Genomic DNA, 21,371 nt, shown 5'->3' on the forward strand with positions numbered 1-21,371 from the left:
GGTCTGTTTAGTTTCTAGCAAAATTTTTCGTCCTATCACATTAAATGCTCGGACACATGCATGGTTTATTAAATATAAATGAAAAAAATAACTAATTACACAGATTGCGTGTAAATTATGAGACGAATTTTTTAAGCCTAATTGCTCTATGATTTGACAATGTGGTGCTACAGTAGATAGTTGATAATGACGGATTAATTAGGCTTAATAAATTTATCTCGCAGTTTACAGGTAGAATCTGTAATTTGTTTTGTTATTAGTATACATTTAATACTTCACCATAACCGAAGCCACCATAACATGAATCTGTAATCCGTATATCTGATGTGATAAGCTAAAACTTTTCATCGCTGGATCTAAACATAGCCGAAGCCACCATAACATGAAACAGTCTGTATTGGCTGCTGGTGGGCTAGAATCCAATACAAATTCACACCCAACCCACCTCATCACGAAGCAACTAACCGAATCAACCCACCCCATTTCCCTGGGGAATTTAACTATTTGCCACTTTTAGGTTTGGCACTTATTCAAATACCCCTTTTAGGCTTGCGCTTAATAATTTGTCACTAGAGAGAGATGATTTCTTAACTATTTGCCACTTTTGTCCATGTGGAGTGCCATCGTGGCGTGCCCGCGTGCAAAAGCAACATGGATCCCACCCGTCAGCCCCTCCCCTCTCCTCCCTCTCCAGCCACTACACCCCGCTCCCCTCCCGGCCAGTGTTCATCAGCAGAGCGGGTGGAGATCGATTGCGTTCGTTTTATGGTTGTTTTGATGAGTTTTGTTTCTAGGTTGATAGCGTCAACCGCGATGGCGTGCTGCTGGAAATGGTGCAGCTGCTCACCGATCTCGACCTCGTCATCTCCAAGTCGTACATCTCCGATGGCGGCTGGCTCATGGACGGCAACAACCCTTCCATTGGATCGTTGATGTCGTGGGAATTTATTATTAAAAAGGGATTAAATTGTGGTGTGTTTGTGCAATGCAGTGTACCATGGAAGGAGCTCCTCTAACTTAAAGTTAGAGGGACACTGTCACTGACATATGGGCCCTATAGGTGTGGGGCCCACATGTCAAGTGACAGTGTCCCTCTAACTTTAAGTTAGAGGAGCCTCCTCCGTGTACCATGTGATGAACCAGATGGGACGGAAGCTAACGGACCCGTCGCTGCCGGAGTTCATCCAGCGGGCGGTCGTCCCATGCCAGCGCCCCGGCGGCAACGGGCCGTCGCCCAGGTTCACGACGTTGGGGAGGGAGAAGGAGAGGGGAGGGGCTGGCAGGTGGGGTTCACGTTGCTTTCCACGCGGACACGCCACGTGGGCAAAAGTGGTAAATAGTCAAGAAATCATCTCTCTCCAGTGGCAAATTATTAAGCGCGAACCTAAGAGAGGTATTTGGATAATTGTCAAATCTAAAAGTGGCAAATAGTTAAATTCTCCCATTTTCGCGGCACATTTAACTATTTCCCACTTTTAAGATGTGCCAATTAAGAATTTGCCATTTGTTGTCTATAATATGTGAGTTCAGTGGCAAATCCTTCTGAAGCCCTCGTAAGAGTGGTAAATAATTAATTATTCCCATTTCTCCTCTTCTTAGATCCGATCCAAACCAAACCAAACCACCTTTAATGTCAGTCCAAATCGTTCCACTGAAATGGGTTCAGTCCATTCTGCCAAAATTGATGGTGCCCATGGATCGACTGCTGCCTTGTCGCTCAGAAGAACACCGCCTTGCAGCGGCGCTGACCTTCACGCCATCGTCTACCTCTAACACCCACACCCTGCACCCTTCTGCCCCTGCTGTTGTGCCTCCACCGCCGAGCAACCGTGCTGCCCTTGTCCATTCCAAGGCTCCCAACCCACACTCTCTTCCATCCAAACCGCATCGGTTTGCTGTGGGACTTGGTGGAGAAATGCTCTTTACTCCTAGTTTAGAACCCAACCGGAACTACGAATCCGGTACCAAAGATCGCTATTTTTAGTCTCGGTTCAAATAACCGGAACCAAAGATCGATCTTTAGTCCTGGTTGGTAAACCAACCGGGACTAAAAGAGGGGGAATCTTTAGTCCCGCCCCCTCTTTAGTCCCGGGTAGCGGCAGTCCCTCGAGGTCCTTTTTTTTCATTGTTGATTTGCTAATGGCTAGAGTTTATCCCTATATTTTCTCCCAAATTGGGGGATGCACATCCCCAAATCAACATCCTAAATATTAAGTTACTTATACACACAGATCAAATATATCACAAATCCTACACACAGATCAAATACATCACAAATCTTAAAAAACTACACACAAATTAAATACATCACAGATTATACAAGATTATACATCTCAGATCCATGCGATGCAATGAATCACAAAATCTAAAAAAATATACATCCAGTGAAACACAAATTATATAAAAAAAAGCAAACGAGCCGGCTGCCGCCCGCTGCCGGCCTGCCCGCCGCCCGCCTGCCTACGCGCGGCTACGCCGCCCGCCACCCTGTGTGCGGCCGCGCTGCCGCCACCCGCCGCCGGCCGGCTGATGGAAGAGGGAGTAGAGGGGAGGAGGAGGAAGGGCCGGCTGATGGGAGGGAGAAGAGAAAGGGGATTGGATCTGAGAAGAGGAAGAGAGGGGATGATCCAATCTTATCTAAATATCTATCTGGGACTTAACCGATTAGATGTGGGAGAGAAATATTTAGTCCCGGTTGGTAATACCAACCGGGAGTAAAGATCAACCGGGACTAAAGTGGTAATATTTAATCCTGGTTGGTAGTATCAATCGGGATTAAAGATCCTTGGCTCCCTGACATACATCTGACAGGGGATGAACCAGGACTAAAATTCATCTTTAGTCCCGGATGGTGTTACCAACCGGAACTAAAGATCAATTTTTTTTTAACTGGGACTAAAAATCGTTTTTAGTGCCGGTTTTTAATGGAACCGGGACTATTGTGGAATTTGGTCGACCGACCAAAGATGGTTTCTCCACCAGTGGGAGTCTCTACTAGTTAAAAAAATCTCTAGTGGTGGTGGTGAGTCCTCCCCAATCGAACGGCTGAGATGTTTCCTAGGATCCTCCCACTAAATCAACGCTCCAGACGTCATCAATCCGCCACGCTCTCGCATCGCACTCCAACCACCCGTCCGCATCCATCGCCTCACGCCTTGCGCCATCCTCCCCCTTGCTCGCGCATGCTCGCCGCCTTGCCCTCGCCGTCCTCGGTCGCGCCAGCGTCGCCGCCGCCATCGATCCTTCCCGACGCCCTCTCCGTCCTCCTCATTGCCGCCATCGCCGTCCTTCCCCACATGTCCTTCACTGAGTTACTGATTTTGGTTAATAGGAGGCTTTTGTGCTCCCCGAACATTTTTGTTTGGCTAAGTCAAGTATTGGTATTAGCATTAGAAGGAATTATTTTATTTATTACTGTGAGGTTTTATTCAACAATTTTTGTTGTTTTTGTAAAAAAAAAGAAGATATGATATAACAATTGTGTGCTATATTAAGGTCTTCGTTACAACAAACGTACACTCTGATTATTTGACATAATTTTACTTCGTGTTATTTAAAGTTGATGCATATATCTTTTTTGTCCCGTTGTAACGCACGGGCACCCTACTAGTTTAGTATGATAACAATAAGTAAAAATAATATGTAAGATAGCTAACATAAATTGTTGTGGTTTACAATAATTTAAATAGTATATAGAATAATGATTTAAATATAAAAGTAAGTGACGTGGCTTTAGAAGAAAAGAAAAGGAGGGAGATAGTTTGGACAATAGATTAATCATCTAAGAGCTAAAAATAATTTAGGTGATATAGCTTAATGAGAGAAAAAAAGAAGAGAGATAATTTAGACCATAGATTAATCATCTTTAGACCAAAAATAATTGATGTGATATATCTTAATGAGAAAAAAATAAATACCATTAACTAAGTGAGGATGAAGAGATATTATAAAAAAATAATGGAGAAATATATTGAAATATTATGTGAATTATGTGGATGATGATGATTTAACATGCTTGCATTATAAAGTTCTAAAATTTAATAAATTATAGAATTTTTGATATTTTAGCATGTTTGCATGATGTTTAAGATGTAATAATTATCAGTGGATGATGATGTGACATTTTTGTATGTTGAGCTTTAGGATTTAGTGGGTTGTAACTTTATAGTAAGATACGATAGAAAAACTGGTAATTTGCTGAAGAGGACACTTTCGATTCAATTAGAGAGATAAATTATTAAGAAAGATGAGAATACCCCTAGAACCATATGCTCCAACATGGCGTTAGAGTAAAAATTTAGAATTTATGCAACTCTAAATTTGCCGTCACCCTTAATACATCACTAGCATATATGCTACACCCCAGTTTTGGAAGGCTATGTTGGTGTTCATTCTGACCAGAATCAAAGTGGAGATTCGGAGTCCGAGTATGATCCTTTAAAGGATGATACTGGTGAAGGAGATTTGATTGATGATGAGAATGCAAAGGTTGTAATTCCTTTATGTTGACAAGTCTTAACTTGTTATTTTTCTTCCTAATTCAATGTAATACTATGTTGACCAATCCATGCTTTTCTTTCCAGCAGTGCTCTAAGGAGAAGACTCGCAAGAACTGTAACAACAAAACTTCAAGCATCCAGACTGGTGGAGTCAAGTTTCGGTCTCGCAAGAGAGTTTATGCAGAGCAAATGACTCCTAAAGTTACAAGGTCAAAGAAAAGCATTGCCCAACAAGATGCAAGTCTCACACCAAGTGATATTTGTATGCCAGCTACATCACAAGCTAACGCTGGAGATCTCGATGGCAACTTAGATGACCACACACAGGCTGCTGTTGAAGGCCAGTTCTACTGCCACATTTCTTGGTTACATTCCATTAACATGAGTCAGCTATAAAAATGTTTAACTTGCTGATCTAAGTTTATTGCTTGTTTACCTTTTGAAAATATTAACTTGAGTTTTAAGAATAAAAAAAATTAATGAAACCAATTTTCACATTTTTACTTGACAACACTCACATGACCACCGGGTCTGATGCTATCGACCAACATAATCAGCACAACCATATGGACAATGGAGGTGATGAATTCTTACTGTCGTTATGTAAGTTTTGTTTGTATGATGAATGCTTTTCTTACTTGCTGCCCTTTTTTAGATGGCTTCACCCAGCATGATGACAACACCCTTGTGGCTGATGTAGTTGATGGCATTACTCAACACGGTGACCACAACCAGATTACCAACGAAGGTGAGTTTGTTCATCTATTTTCCATATTTCATATTGTCTCAGTTGATCAATATTTGTATGCAAAGCTTTCAATTCATGATCATCTTGGATCAATGTTTGCTTCACCTCAATAATTTTAGTTTTAATTTCAACTGCAATGTACATTTACAACTAGGGGGAGTGGAGAGAAGGGACCGGGGAAATAATATGGGACGTGGTCTCCAAAGGTTAAACCGAGCGTGCCGTGGCAAGCTACAAGTTGTCATAACTGAAGGGAATATAAGGCCAGTGGTTCCTCTTGTTGCTGCAAAGTTTGCAACTGAATGCAACATCATAGTTAGGAACCATGTGCCTATACTCCCGCATTGGAAGCTATACAAGGAAAAACCTGCATCTGCGTACGTTAATCTGTTCTTAGGAAAACTAAAGGTACATGCATTCTCTGGTCCTTTCCACATTTAGTCTCAATAGAAGATCCATTGTTTGTTATTTTAAGCCATAAATTACTGAATTGATATTCTTTTCTATAAATGTTCTTCCATTCGATTAGGCCAAGTTTGACATAAACATAGAGGATGATACAGTTAAAATGGCTTGTACTGAGATGATGAAGTCCGCAGTTCGCCAACAAAGATACAGGCTGAAGCAAAAATATTTTGATCCTTTTCCACTACATTTGGTTACAAAAACTTCTCCTGTCAAATTCATGAGTAATGAACAGTGGACTCAACTCCTAGAATCATGGAAGAGTCCCCAAAAGATGGTATGTTCTCTCTGCAAAACCAGATTGATGCCTTGTGCATGCTAATCTATCACCAACCTTACATGTATTGTTGTCTTTAATGTAGGAGATGTGTCAAAAGAACAAAGAAAACCGAGGGAATGTTAAGTACCATCACACAACCGGATCTCGTGCCTACATGGTTCATGTTGAAAATTTGGTAAGTGGGCCATTTTAAGCACCATATAATTTTTTGTATGAACAAGCTACTGCTTAAATACGTCTGCCTCAGCCTAAACAAGATGATGTCCATGCTCATGTTGTTATGTTCATGAGAGTCCATTAGTTTGTGGAATGTTCAAGGACACTATATCTGATCCGATGCCAATACATTGTGTGAAAGGTGACGAGTTAGGTTTCCATCTATGTCTAAGTTGAGTGTGTTAATAGATTAAAAGTTATTGTTTTTATGTCTGTGTATGCAGTGAAAGACCTCTGTTGCAGTTGTTTGTCTAAGTGGAAAACATAGTGTGACTGTGTGCAACAAATGAGGCTAGAAATTAGTTGAACATGTTCTTTTAGATTCTCAATTGAACAGTAGCTGCCCAGATTTTCGTAACATCTTAATTCATGCTGGACCTAATGCATATATGTTGTTCTCAGGATGACAAATACAATGATGAAGAACCTAATGCATTTGATTTGTTCAAGGAGTTCCACTACAGCAAGAAAAAAAAATGCTACACCCCTGTTGTACAGGAGGCTATTGTAAGATAATTTTCAGACTTTGATCTTTGTAGTGCTTATTTTTAATTCTCTCAACATCAACCATGTTTGCTACTTTCTTGCTAGACTCGGATGGAAAACAAGCTATCTACAACAACAGAAGGTGAAGAACTTAAGTCAGTGGCTCAAGTTGTTGCTGATGTGCTTGCTGAGAACACCAAGAAGAATCGGTTCTTAAAGAATGTGGGGTTCCATAATGCCCAGCCTAGATTCAGTGAGCAGAGCACTGAGACAGAACTAGAAGCGGAGAAAAGGACCAATGCTGAGCTTCGTGCACAGGTGGCTGATTTGTCAAACAAAGTGCAAGAATCTGAGCAGGCAAGGATTAAAGACCGAGAGGAGATGAAGAGGAGTCAATCTGAGATGGAAGCAAAACTTAATCTTTTGCTCAGTCAAATTCGACCAAGTTAAGACATGCATGGTGCATATCTTTTGCCTCTAACTACATGCATTTTGCTGCTGCTAACTTGTGTCAAGTCAATTTCGACCAAGTTAAGTCATACATGGTGGTATATATTTTGTTGCTGCTACTTGCATTTTGCTGCTACTGCATGCTGCATGAATCAAGCTGCTGGACTTGTATGCATTTCCTGAGTCTGTGTTATTGGCTGTGTGCACTTTTGTATGGTAACTGTTGTTGGATGAAGACTTGTGTAATGTGATGCTGGATGAAAATTCATGTGATATGTTGTTGGATGGAAACATAAGATTTTTTTTTATTTAATGTGCTGCTACATTAATTCCTTGTGGGCTGTGTATGTGGGCTGAATGTTTGATAATGGGCTGTGTATATGGGCTATATGTGCTGCAGTAGTGGGCTGAAGAGTGGGCTAAAAATTAGTGACGAATTTGGGCTGCAGTATGCTGAAATGGGCTTGCAAAAAAGGCTGAAAAATTGCTGCGAAAATGGCTGAAATTGGGCCAAAATTGGCCCATCTTTGATTCTGGCCTGTTAACAAATGGGCTGAGGTAGTGTCCATGTCATCATCCATGTAAGCAACCATGCAAGCATCTATGATGATGTGGCAATTCATCCGTGACGGTTATTTTTCGTCACAGGAAATGGGCTTGGGCTGGACTAACTAGGCCTTGGGCAATATCGTGACGATTTAAAACCGTCACCGATTCTGGTACTCTGTGATGGTTTTCGACAAACCGTCACGCATGTCAATCCATGACGCTCAATCAGTGATGATTTCTTAAACCATCACAGATGCTGTGTGGTGATGGTTTTCTAGTGATCCGTGACAGATATTTTTCATCACGGATTAACGGGATTCTTGTAGTGATACATCATTTTCCATCTTCATTCTAGCCTTACCTCAAAAGCTTTTGACTCTAGGGACATTCTCATCTTTTTAAGAATTTCTCTCTCCAATTGAGTCGAAAGTGTTCTCGAACAAATTACCAGTTTTTTAAAAGTATCTTTTGGTCATGACACATTTTTACGATGTCTACCAGTAAATTACACAAAATTTGAGTGTCTTGTAGCAAATTTTGCGTTATATAAACCCATTCCAATCCAATCAAAGCCAAACTCCCAAAAAAAAGTTCTCAAAAACGAACTCATCGAAACCAACCCAAAGGAAAATTCAAACAATAATCCATTTGCATCCCTCTATTGGCGCATCATTGTTCTTGTCGAGTGCCAATGATCTAGCAAGAGCGTCGGAAGCATTAAATCTGACTCCACAAAATGTTGTATTACATGAATTTACCTACTATATTGATTTTGTAGGATATAAGCATGCATCTGTACCAATCACATCAAGCCACCACCCACCAACAGACAATGCAAGTTACATGTAACCTTTTCTAAGGTTTAAGTAATACTTCATCCGTCCCATAAAAAAATAAACCTAAAACAGAATATGACGCATTTCAATACTATAAATATGGACTGTTCAGATTATCTAGATTTATAGTATTAATGTATTGCATATTATTCTAGGTTTATTTTTTATGCAACGAAGGAAATATGATGGGCGGATAGTATTGGATAGTATAGTATGAATCAAAATGTTCTTTCACAAGAAGTCAAAGAGCACAAAAGTTCATCCATTTGCTCAATCGAAGATCTGGCAATCATTAAACCCAATTGAAATATTACTAACATAATCACATCCGGGTGAAGGGTGTCAGTAGTCAAGACTCAAGAAGAGTAATGCTGACCTGATGAACTGCAAAGTAACAATAAACAAGAACCAGTCTGTCGTGCTTCTACATTTATGCAGGAAATAATTGCTTGGAGCTTGCACAGTTCCAAACCACGCAAGTATGGTAACCTTTTTTGGATAATGAGACAAAATATCCCCAGCCTTTTCGTACATAGATGCACAAAGCCATAGTTCACTCATTACGAGTTCTCCAAACCAAGCGGAAGAATCAGGCATGTCCAATATATGCCACCCAATCACTTAATCACTGGGCCAAATTTTTTTATATGTATGTTGACCATTTGTAGGAATAGCTATAATGTTAGTCATTCTGACGGATATAGGTTACAGTCATCGGAAAGAGGGTGAACTACGCTAGCAATCTCATCCTGCTATAGTGCTATGTACTGTTGTACGCCATACTTGCCAGAAAAATTACAAAGAAAAATAATAAAGCCTAGCGAATTGATTTTGGAATTATAGAACTTTGCTGCTGTTGCTGTCCAGCTTCAGAATTAACCATGCATGTTGTTCCTGCTGCTCCTCGAGTACAGGGATCTCCCCAAGTCCTCATCATCACTGCTCTTATTTGATTCATCATCAGAAGAAGATGAGCAGAGCTAGTTAGCATTTAAGGAATCAAGTCATATTTATGGAAGTTGATCCTAAAGCCAGAGATTTGCTAAAAAAACAAGACAGAAGCCATTTTATTTGTTTATTGTAATTTCTACGTCCATGAGAAAGAGGGTATAATCATCATCAGCAGCATATTGCTAGCTGACAATCCTGACATCGGACTACATATAAGATCAGCATTCGCAGCTTCATATAAAACTTGAGAGAACACATCGGCAACCAAGTTAAACAGCAACCTGGAGAGGATCCCTTTATCAAACCCTTACCAGTTACTGTACACATCATTCAATCTAATGCCAGCAGAATAATTATAAATAAGGGCTTTAAACCACTTAATCCAACTCTGTTTTAACCAAACCCCTACTCACCAGTCACCACTGTGATGAACAACATGCTCTAACTAATGAGCACCAACCACTCTCCTAAATGTATCTCCCCTTTACCAAAGCATTCTGGTTAGAAGAAACCAACCTATCCATATTCCATAAACTGAGAAAATGTACCAGTAAAAGCCTTGTAAAGAATCTTAAAGCTACAGTTCAAAGACTAGGAGGACAAAACTCCTTAATTGTGTTACCATCCTGCTCTTTTGGAATTAAAGCAATCATAGGCAAATTTAGTCTAAAAACATCCAACTCCTTTCTTTCCAGATCTTTTAAAAGGGTAGATTGTTCATGAAAACTCAGAAAGAAAAGATTGCTTATGCTCTTCGTAAGCAGAACCATATACCACCACAATGACCAATTGTTTTTTATCGCTGCAGTTTCCTAGGATTAATTTCATGGAGAACTCAAAAAACTGGTAAGAACATTAGCAATAACTCCCGTTAAAATTCCACCTACAGGGAGCATCACCTATCATAGCTACTTTTGCTAACTAGAGACATTTCTACCTGGATTCATCTCTGGTTTTCCATTTCATTCTTTTTCATCTCATAAAACCTTTCCATGTAGTTATTTTGATCTGCATGAAAATTAGAACATAGTAAGACCTCCACCATAAAATGTTTCTGTATATAAATTGCTCTTTTCTTTTTCAGGATAAATAAAACACATCACTGATTTTAGTTTTTGATTTAATGCCACTGACCTCTTAGCACTGGAGATTCAGTTATCCACTCTAAATTCCTAATTTCTTTTCGTAATTTTATCATGTAGTCTCCTTTGACTTTTTGTATGAGTCTCTCACATCTGACCTTGTCAAATTTAAGTTTATCCTGAAAAACAAATAGTACATTTAGAATAAAAGAATGGAACTATAATTTAATATAATCTGCTTGACAGAAATTCACCTGTTCATCCGTGCTGTTATAACTCATATCAGGATGTGCTACAATGTAGGTCCTTAAATGTTCTAAAGAATCTAGCAAGTTATTTTCCTGAAGTTCCTTGCCTGCAAAGTTTTTTAAACTTGCTGCTATTCCAAGTGTACGCTTTATTTTGATCAGTGATTTCCCCTTCTCTGTTTCTATTAGTTTCTTTGTTTTCAACTTGTCTCGTTCTTTATCAATCAGCCAAAAAATTTCTCTAATGAACTGAGTTTTTATATTTGCTTCCCATGCTCCTGGATGCCAGAGTATACCATCATATCTGCATGGAAATAAAAGCATATGATGATGTGAGTGAAATAACACAATTTTACTGATCGAACAACACCACTTTATTTCAGTTCTTTCAGTAGGTAATATAGTTGACTCACGTTACTGGTCCTTCTTCTGGTTTTGATCCTTCCAAATATGCAGCTAAATCTTTCAACTCCTCATTGACATTTCCTTCTGGTCCATACATTTTTTTCAGGCAGAGTCCAACAGCCCTCCAGTTAAACTGTTGGACATCTTCAATTGTTACTTCTGTTTATATTAAAAAAAAGAAAAAGTGACATCAAAATGCTTGACATAATGAAGGGTACTACTATGGCAAAATTATCTGTATGAGGAATTGTAAACGTGTGCTACTCACATTTTTTGGGGGAATACGCACAAGAAATGTGTATCATTGTATTAAGCTTGGTAGGGGGGGTTCTGTATACAACTTCCACATAAAAAAGGAAAGGAAAACATAGAAAAAAAGGGGGCAATTAAGGGCTTAACTTGTTATTCACATTGTGACACTGAAAATCATGCTCAGCTCAAAGACACTCCAAACTGTTCCTCTTTGGCTAGAAAACACTGAGCTATTAGAAATATTGTTTTCAAATATCTTGGAGACTATATAATATATGCCCAAATTGTTCCCTTCTTTTCTGTTTCTTTCCCATCTCCTTGGCATTGAGGAACAAACATAGCATAGGGCTCTCCATCCATACAGGGAGGTTTGCCCTTGGTATGGTAGATCATGTACTGTCACCCCAACACCTAACAACAATTGAGCACATCTAACGATTAAGGGATGATTGGCACCCCATTTTTTGATAATGAAAGCTTTATTAAAAACTCAGTCAAATACACCAAGATGATACATTTCAATTGAGCCCACTCCCGGCCTCTGCATAAAATGCACACAGCCACACACAAAGAAAGACCTATGAAGACCCCTCTCACAAAACAGAAATATTAGTGGCTATCAATCCGTAGACTAGATCGCCAACCATGCTCCTGGGTAAAAAACTCCTGTACCACCTGGTCCAAACATCGTGATACCACCACAATAGTATCCCGAAGACCCGGATTGGCACCCCATGAACACATGAAAAGAAATTATGATAATCGCCGGGGGCCAGCCATGATTACGATTGCCCAATTGTGCACGGTCATTTCATTGAATAGATTGTGAGCATGATGATCGACAAGGCAAACATCAAAGTCCATGCTGTAATCATCAAATATAATGAACTTGGTGGGCTATTGGTTCAGGAACACATAAGCTAGAGCTTAAATGCTTACACCATAAACTAGGAACTAGCTAAAAAGGAGGACCATATTAGTGCCTTCTTGAACCCATGAAACTCACAGCAACTCACTTACACACTACTCCCTCCGTTCCTAATTGATAATCATATTACATGAGTACACCAAGACCAAGGAAAGCCAATAACTCTCTCATACTACATTTACTCCGATAACAAACTTGATGCATGCACCATCCCTATTATTTCCTAGCCAATAACAAACCAAGATATTGCATGTTGGTTGTAAAGGGTTGTGTGCATGGATGCATGCACCAATGTCCATTTACTCTCATATGCATATGACGAAAAGACTTAGGGAATGCATACTAATATATGATCATTTGGGAATAACATCAGAAAAATTATATGGTGATTGATTATAAATGGAAGGAGCATCATACTAGCTCAAGAATTAACTTAATCCGTGATTTAGGGCTTGTTTGGTTTGTTGGCACATAAAACCTTACCAAATTTTGGTAGGACAACCAACCGCGACACTTAAATCATTGCTACCATACCAAGACACAATAAATATTCTAGAAGCTTCCACTCTTAAAACTCTAACAAAAATCTGGCAAGGTTCCAAACCAAACATATCCCAACTCTACCAAACTTTGGTAATCCAACATCTGCCCCAGGGTTGGTTTGGGAAACAAACCAAACATGCCCTTGTAACAAGATGAGGTTTTGACACAAAAGAATCCCAGGGAATAGAATATAGGACTTTGACTTAATGGAATCCAGGATATTCAGCAATAGAACTCAACGGCACTGTGCCTAATGGTAGAGGCCAGAGATTCTTTTGTGGCCATTTCTATTATCTAAAAGAATGGAATCCAGGAAATGGAAGATGGTATTTCGACACAAAGAATCCATGAGAAGAGAAGTGTAATGGCCTGTTCGTGCATCGGTACCCGCCTCCTCTAGCTCCATAATTGTTGAAGAAGAATGCTGATAATTAAGATGGTGGGGGAGGGGAGAACTAAGAAATATCACGCTCATAATGATTCACTTGACTGTGGACAGTATACACAGAGGACCGAGGATAAGGAGGGTCTTCCAAGTTCAAGTGTTCCAAGGGCATACATGGAAATTCAGGATCTTCTCTCTTGATTAGAAGATAATACAATATAATAATAACAAATTCTATCCAAATGTGACATCAATTTTCTAGATTCGCCCCTCACATTTGTAAACCTTTGCAAATAATCTTTGTTTCTACTTTTTTTACTATTTGAAACAGTATGGACCTAAATAAGTGAAACCAAGGCTTAGTAGAAACAATTAACAATAAACATACCTTTTGGGCGACCCTTCCTGGTTTTCTTTACAAGGTCTCGGGGTTGTCTTACACAGAAATCAGTCACCACAACCTCCACCTCCCCTTCTACCATAAGCTTATAAAATATCATGCTGGAGTTAAGTTTAATGGGCGTCAACGGAATTGCTCCAGCAACACTACTACTGGTCCCAGCAGCACTATTCATGTAAAGTCCGTTAATGTAATTCACCACATTACATAGCGCCCTACAATATTTAAACAAGTATATAATATGTTAATAAATGAGCTTACGTATGATTTATATTGTTCTAGTTGATTTCAACAGAATCATACCTGAAAATTTTAAAACCAATATTTGAAAAACCATATATGAAAGAGTCCTCGACAGAGAACATGAATTCTCTGTCTTTAGAGCCAAGAGATGCCTCAACTTCCTCTAGTACCAGGTATGCACTAGCGTCGTCCGAGGGATTCTTCCAGACACCTATGGGTTTCAGCACGTTGGGGTGGTCACATTGGCACAGAATGCGGTATATCGTTTTTGCTTCCTCAATTGGTTTTGAGATTGCAACACAGGGTCCTGTGCTACATGTTGCACGATGTAGTGATGTCCCAGGAATCTTGCTATCATCAATAGCTAACTCACAACTTCTTTGTTCAACTTTGATCTACACAAAAGAATATCAAATGTTATCTGCATGCATGTACTCATATGATTTTTGTTGAAGAAATCTAAGTTCAAGTGAAATTACCTGTCCCACTGGTAAATTACCCACGATATGTGCCCTAAGAAACAAAAAGCAACATTTGAGAGCATATAAAAATTGACAGAAGAAATAACTTTTGCACTTGGAAAATGCGGTCTGTTGACCAGGCCAAAGTAAGTAGGTCACCCAATTTTTGCCCCCAAAGCAATTTTTTTTCAAGAAACACAATACAAACGCAGACGTTCACAACGCGCACACTCACCCATATGAGCATACATACGTACACCCACCACGGACGTCTCATTGTCAACAAGAATGTCACCTACCAGCTATTTATTCTTTCCATGGTAAGTTCCACCACAAGGAACTAACCAATAATTTAGTTTTAACCTAGGTTCCACCCCAACCCAAAATGCAAATTGTTTTGATGATTTGCCCCATACTACTTGAGGAAAACAATAATTTAGTTTTGATAGGTTGCTTAGTATTACTAATTAAACTCCACACCTAACAATCCAATTTAACATATACCCCAGTTCTAAGAAAACCTCTCCACACCTAACAATCCAATTTAACATATATCCTATTTGTAAGAAAACCTCTCTAACATGTCCCTCATGTACAACCCTTCGTGCGGGCCTCCTTGGCAGCGCTCTGATCAGTCTCGTTGGTTTGACTGTGTGAATCTTGGACAGTTGGACCATGGATGGCCCAATGCTCATGATAGGTTACCTTCAGAGCAAAACACATCCATTCCTACTAATGAACAGTAAATTATGTGCCTATGTGGGACACCACCAATAGATGTGCATGTGGAGAACTAAGAGAAATATACAAGGGCAAATTTGGCATCTATGGAAGGTAAAAGCTTAAAATATGCCAAAACGACTAGTTTTCACTACAGTTTGGAGTAAATCATAAGTCCAATATATCCACCGTGGGGCAAAAGCCACTTGGACAACTAACTTCGGGTGGAAGGTCAATTTTCCTAAGTAGAAGAAAAAAAATACAAAACTTAGAGGAAAGGGAACAACTTACAGTACTGAATCAGACTTGGCATCGACATTCACTTCAATGTTTTCCCCACGTTCCATAGACTCTGTGTACAAAGTATATCATCAAATGTACAAATAGGCCAATGTAATTATTAGTGCGAGTAACAGAAGATTCAAACTTTGGTTATATATATACATATACTAGCCAAGCCAAGCCATTTAATGTACACCTTTTAGGCCATTTGTTCTAGTGTAACCAAACTTGTCTTCTGTTTTAGCGCTCAGAACTCAGAAATAACTAGGCGTGGCTGCAGTATGTGTGTGTAGCTGTTTTGCTTCGCCTGATGGCCAATCCACCCATCTCTTCTCTATGAGGCACGGGCACTGCATTGACAAGGTGAGCGCGCGTAGCGCATAAGCGCAGCAGTCGCACGCACACGCAGAAGCTGCGCGAAATGGCCGGCGGCGGCGCATATCGTGTTGTGCGCGGCAGGCGGACGAGCGGATCAGTGCGTACCTGTGCCTCGAGGCGGGCGCGCGGCAGGGCGGGCGCAGGTTTCTCCTCCCTCGACTTGACGCGCAGTGTGGGAAGCTCAGCGCCGCGGACGCGCGCTTCGACCCTGACTCCCTCACCGGCGCGTGACGCAGCAGAGGGAGCAGCAGGTGGCCGGCCGGTACGTTTCGGCAGGGCCTTCCTGGCTTCCTCCGCGCCAGAGAGCGACGCGACGCGGCGTACGACTGGAGAACCGCGCTTGTCCGCCTCCTCGGCGGCGGCGTGCTCACGCACGGGCTTCTCGAAGCGCCCGCGGACGTCGGCTCCCGCAACGACGACCCGCGGCAGCAGGTGGTGGCAGACGGGCGGCGGCGGCGGCGCTCGCGGCCTCCGGCCCTTGCCCTAGCTGGCTAGCGACCGGAGCGCGCACCCCCAACTGCCACCTTCGTTGACGGCCGGCCTTCTCCCTCCCTCGCCCTCAGCGCCGCTGCAACCCGAAGCTGCTAGGCGTCGTCGGCGGCGGCGGCCCCGGGAGCAAGGATGCGGGACGCGGCGCTCGGTGAGAGAGATGGAGAAGGAGCAGGCAGCTGTCCCGAGACGGTGATGGCGACAGGTGAAGCTTATTGCTTCACGCACCTCGCCGTGCTTCCCCCAGCTCCCACTGACATGGCGGGGCCCGGAGACCGCGGGGTCCACCTGCAGTGACATACACGAATTTGAAAGGGTACGGCGAGCTATGATAACGGTAGTCTCAAAGAAAAGGGTGAAAATGAAGCGCCATATCGATATGAGCCAGGTCGTCCACTCAGAATCCCATCCCTTCCATGGATTGGTCATTTGGTCATCCAACTCCCTATTGGCTCATGACCCCAATCTTAAAATTTAAGGGGATGTTTGGTTGATGCCTAACTTTGCCATAACTAAGTTTAGAGTAAGTTTAATAGTATAGCCCACTACTGGCTCCAATTCATCTATAGCTAATCTAATAGCTAATTTATACAATAATTACTTACTATACTATTAATATATGGTCCCACATGTCATACACATATTGCGTCTTAGGGTCCGTGCTGCAGCTGGCTACAGATATATAGCCCGCTGCTTTTCTCTCTCATCTTTTATCTTATTAAAATATGTTTGCAGCTGGCTATTAGTCTGCTATTGTACCTGCTCTTAGGCTAGTTGTGGTATGGTGGCACAAATGTTTGATTTAAATGAAAGTTGTATACCAGGTGTTTTAGAGCCGGTACAATAACAGGCTATAAGACAGCTATAAATATATTTTAAGAAGATGAAAAAACAGAGAGAAAAGCAGCGGACTACAGATTTATAGTCAGTTATAGCACGGACTTTAAGATACAATGTGTGTATAATAGGTGAGACTAGGTATTAATAGTGTAGTATATAACTATTGTATGAATTGGCTATTAAGTTGACTATAAGTGATTTGGAGTTAGTAGTTGGCTATACCATTAAACTTGTTTATCCTACGGAATTTTTTCATAGATGACCCTTTGAATGCAAAGGAATGAACAGTATTTCTATGGAATACCTCGTGCTATACAAATTTTAAGGAAAAAATAATAGGAGGTAGAAGCTCATGAAATCTTTTCTTCGAGTCTTTTATCTCTCCTCTATGTTTTCACGTTTTTCCTATGATTTTATGTTTTACAATCCTCTATTTTATACTTAAAAAATTCCTTTTTTTTTTCTATTCTTACGTTTTCTCAATGCTATGTTTTAAAGAGATGCTTAAATGTTCTATGTTCTTTTAATATGGGTTTTTACCACTTAAAAAAAATAAAACGATTAGTAGTACAAACTATTTTAGGCGACGGAACTGGACAGGGCACTAATGCGTCCGTGGCTCCGACATCGATTTTATCTGTCTTCCATTTAGACCTTGTTTAGTTCCAATTTTTTTTAAAAACATCATATCGAATCTTTCACATATATATGGAGCATTAAGGGCTTGTTTGAAGAAGCTTCTAGCTGTTGCAGTTTCTCCTAAAATCACAAGCTCCCCTAAACAGTACAGCTTATGGTCCAGATTCTGAGAAGCTATAATTGTAGAATCTAGAAAATGAACTAGAAGTCAAAAGCTGGAAAACCAGCTTTTCCAGATTCTTAGAAGCTGATTTCTAACCAGCTGCTTCTCAGAATCTTAAGCTCCCCCAAACATGCCCTAAATATAGATTAAAAAAAACTAATTACAAAGTTTGCATGGAAATCGCGAGACGAATCTTTTAAGCCTAATTAGTCCATGATTAGCCATAAGTGTTACAATAACCCACATGTGCTAATGACGGATTAATTAGGCTTAATAAATTTGCTTCGCGGTTTTCAGGCAAGTTATGAAATTAGTTTTTTTATTCGTGTACGAAAACCCCTTCCGACATCTGGTCAAACGTCTGATGTAATACCCAAAAATTTTCTTTTGAAACTATAAAGCCTCTTTGCTTTGTATGTTCAAAAAGCCTACAAACCTATCAGTAGGGGTGTATAAGTGACTAACCCGTGAACCCACTTATATATCAACATAAGTTGGTTAGTGGTTTAGACCATGTTTAAGGAGCTTAAAATTATGAAAAGAAGCTTGTGAGAATCATTTGTCTTTTAGTTCATTTTTTGGATTCTACAACTATAGCTTCTTAGAATCTAGGTGAAAATCTAGACTGGTTGGGGAGCTTTTAATAGCTGGAGATTCTATGAGAAGCTACGAGGAGCAAAGTTAGCCATTTACACCCTTACCAACTGATACCAACTGATGAGGATGTTAGGTCTCGATCTTTTGATAGGTACTAATAAACAGTCGATTTGGGTGGAGTCGCGACACAACTCGATCCGGCTTCTGAACGAACACGCTACTGAGTCCCGCAATCGCAACACCACGTCTCCTCTAGTTATCAACCGTGCCAAAACCCGGTTGACCTCGCCGAGAAGAGCTTCAGAGTGCAATATTGTTAAGGCTGAATTATTTTGGTTCAAAATTCAGAGAAGCTATTTTCATATTCTTTTGTGCCGTGAAAGATCGGGCTAAATTCTCGGACAGCGTAGGCATAGCCTGGGTTGCTCATGGTACAGCTCGGTATTTCTTTTGGCTTCTTTGGTAAGAAGGATCATTTTCCTTTGCTCAAGAAAATGAAATGTATGCCAAAGCTATCTCTAGAAACATGTCCTCGTGAGTATTTTGATTGGCAAGATGCGATGGAGAATTTTTTTGAGGGCCGTGGTTTTCAATCAGTCGTAAAGATGTATTATGCAGAAGAGACATTTGATAAAGATGTTTTGCTATGGTGGCTTCATGTGGATGACCCTTGTCAGACATGGGAAGATATGACATTTGTGTTGCGACGAAAATTTGTTTATTCACTTGATTCTGTTAGATTTAATTGGGTAATTGATCCATTTAAATCAATTAAATCAAATAAATTCCAAGGTTCATTATGCTAGGAATTCATGTGTATTCATTCTTTTATAGGATATCAATAGGATGAAAAGTTTTGAGAATTAATCCATTTGTTTAGGGAATTGGTAACTTATATCAATTAGTCCTAATTGATGGATGGTTGATGGTTGTGTAGTGGAGGATGGTTCATGGCTAGTTGATGACAATTAGTTGCTCTATTCCTCTTCCTATTCCATTGGTAACTTACATCAATTACTCCTAATTGATTGTTGGTTGATGGTTGTGTAGTGGAGGATGGTTCATGGCTAGTTGATGACAATTAGTTGCTCTATTCCTCTTCCTATTCCATGACTCTTACTCTTCATCTTCCATTCCTCTTATAAAATGAGAATGGATTTGATCTCCCGCGAGAATTGTGAGACACACTTTCATCCATTTTCCAACGCTGTTGCTGCTGTGGTAATCCTATCCCGACGAGTGTGTGCACACGCGTTGGGAGAGTAGGCCTCCGAAACCACGCGCTGCTGCGACGTTTGCACGGACGGGCGGGCGATCAGGTTTTTGGGGAGCGCAAGGCGCGACTACTCACTGTTCATCAACATCTACTTCACCTTCACCAATATGTCGAACACTGGAGACAACGGCAACACTGGATACAAGGAGAAGGAGGCTCCCGTCAACACCAACGGAGGCAATACTGCCTCAAACTCCAGCGGAGGACCATTCTTGGGGTATAACCTTCTTACATTATTTCAATTAGAAGTTTTACTGTTAATGTTCATCGCAATGTCAACATTGTGTTATTATGTGATTGTTGATGCTTATTCTACATTAAGCATGCTCATGTTGATTACATTCACCACTATCACTGGATCAAATCCCATTGTAAATATCATGTTTATTATCTTGTTATTTTGAATTAAAATATGCCGAATTATGACTAAATTTCCAACAGATTCACTGGAAAAGGTTGTTGCTGCTGCTATCCTACAATCTCTAGCTACCAAGCCAACTGATAGTTCTAAAGAATTCCATGAAGAAGATTCTCAGTTATTGCTAAAGGGTGCAGTGCTTGACCAGACAGTTATGCATGAGAGTGGTAATCTTTCTTCTACATTGGGGTTGCATGTTAGTGATTCTTCCTGTGATATTCAGTCTGACCATAAAATTGATGATACTAATGATGCTTCAGATGGTTTATCTATGATGGCATGGGAAGTACACAGTGATGATACTCCTGTTGATGTGAAAGGGCAGCGATCTAATATATTTCAGACTGCGTGCAAAATTCAAGATAAGGTATGCAGAGTAATTATTGATGGTGGTTAGTTTCACAAATGCTATTAGTTCAAATATTGTGCATGCTTTGTCTTTGTCTACGCGGAGGCTTCCAATGCCGCGTAATGTCCAATGGATGAATCAAAGTGGTACACTCAAAATTACTCATAAGGCGAGAGTTAAATTCTCCATTGGAAATTATGTTGATATAGTGGACTGTGATATTGCACCAATGAATGCTTGTCATTTATTGTTGGGTAGACCTCGGCAGTTTGATCTCGATGCTACTCACGGTGGTCGTTCCAATAATTTTTCTTTTATGTACAAGGGCATATATCATGTGCTCAAACCGATGCCGGATACTGCTATTAGGGCAAGTTTTATAGTAGGGGTAGTTGTCACATCTAATTTTATCCATGTAAGATAAGCGGTGATATATACAATACACCACATCTACACCACCTCTCTCATTATAACCCAAATAATTTTATTTTATTTGTTTGTCCAATCCCCTCTTTCTTTCATCTCCTTTTTCTTGGGGTTTGTGTGGAGGTTGCCCCTTGCATGAGAGGTGGCTCACATTCTCTTTCCTCAATTATTACTTCCACCTCATCATTCAATCCTACATGACATTTTTAGGGGCAACACATTAAGCATCATAGTACTTGCCCTTAAGGCTGAGGTGTTTGCTGCTTTGAAAGTGAAGAAAAAGGCTATTGCTCCTACCTCAAAGCCGAGGACGGCTTTACTTCAAGAGGGAGAGAATGATGTGACCGTACGTTCTAAAATTATTGCT

The 21,371-nt window shown here is 40.4% G+C and overlaps 2 protein-coding genes across 3 annotated transcripts; one reads left to right on the forward strand and one right to left on the reverse strand.

Moving 5' to 3' along the window:
• The first annotated feature begins 830 nt into the window (after positions 1 to 830).
• LOC4350600 (uncharacterized) lies at positions 831 to 7,419 on the forward strand. The gene is made up of 9 exons (XM_026021680.2): positions 831 to 972; positions 4,367 to 4,488; positions 4,602 to 4,761; positions 5,155 to 5,195; positions 5,290 to 5,655; positions 5,777 to 5,989; positions 6,075 to 6,167; positions 6,611 to 6,715; positions 6,800 to 7,419. The coding sequence occupies exons 1-9, from the start codon at positions 831 to 833 to the stop codon at positions 7,142 to 7,144; spliced, it is 1,587 nt and encodes a 528-aa protein (XP_025877465.1). The 3' UTR covers positions 7,145 to 7,419.
• Positions 7,420 to 9,125: 1,706 nt separating this feature from the next.
• Positions 9,126 to 16,470, reverse strand: LOC107276009 (uncharacterized). 2 transcript variants are annotated; one of them, XM_015761104.3, is made up of 10 exons: positions 15,913 to 16,470; positions 15,439 to 15,499; positions 14,446 to 14,479; positions 14,027 to 14,361; positions 13,712 to 13,938; positions 11,224 to 11,374; positions 10,817 to 11,114; positions 10,615 to 10,741; positions 10,418 to 10,488; positions 9,126 to 9,468 (listed from the first exon to the last, which is right to left on the reverse strand). In XM_015761104.3, the coding sequence occupies exons 2-9, from the start codon at positions 15,492 to 15,494 to the stop codon at positions 10,424 to 10,426; spliced, it is 1,293 nt and encodes a 430-aa protein (XP_015616590.1). In that variant the 5' UTR covers positions 15,495 to 15,499; positions 15,913 to 16,470; the 3' UTR covers positions 9,126 to 9,468; positions 10,418 to 10,423. The 2 variants fall into 2 exon arrangements, with proteins under 2 accessions (XP_015616590.1, XP_025876930.1); XM_026021145.2 differs by having other exon boundaries at positions 9,370 to 9,509.
• Positions 16,471 to 21,371: the final 4,901 nt, after the last annotated feature.

Source organism: Oryza sativa, chromosome 11 (assembly GCF_034140825.1).
Source record: "Oryza sativa Japonica Group chromosome 11, ASM3414082v1".
Classification (NCBI taxonomy): Eukaryota; Viridiplantae; Streptophyta; class Magnoliopsida; order Poales; family Poaceae; genus Oryza; species Oryza sativa.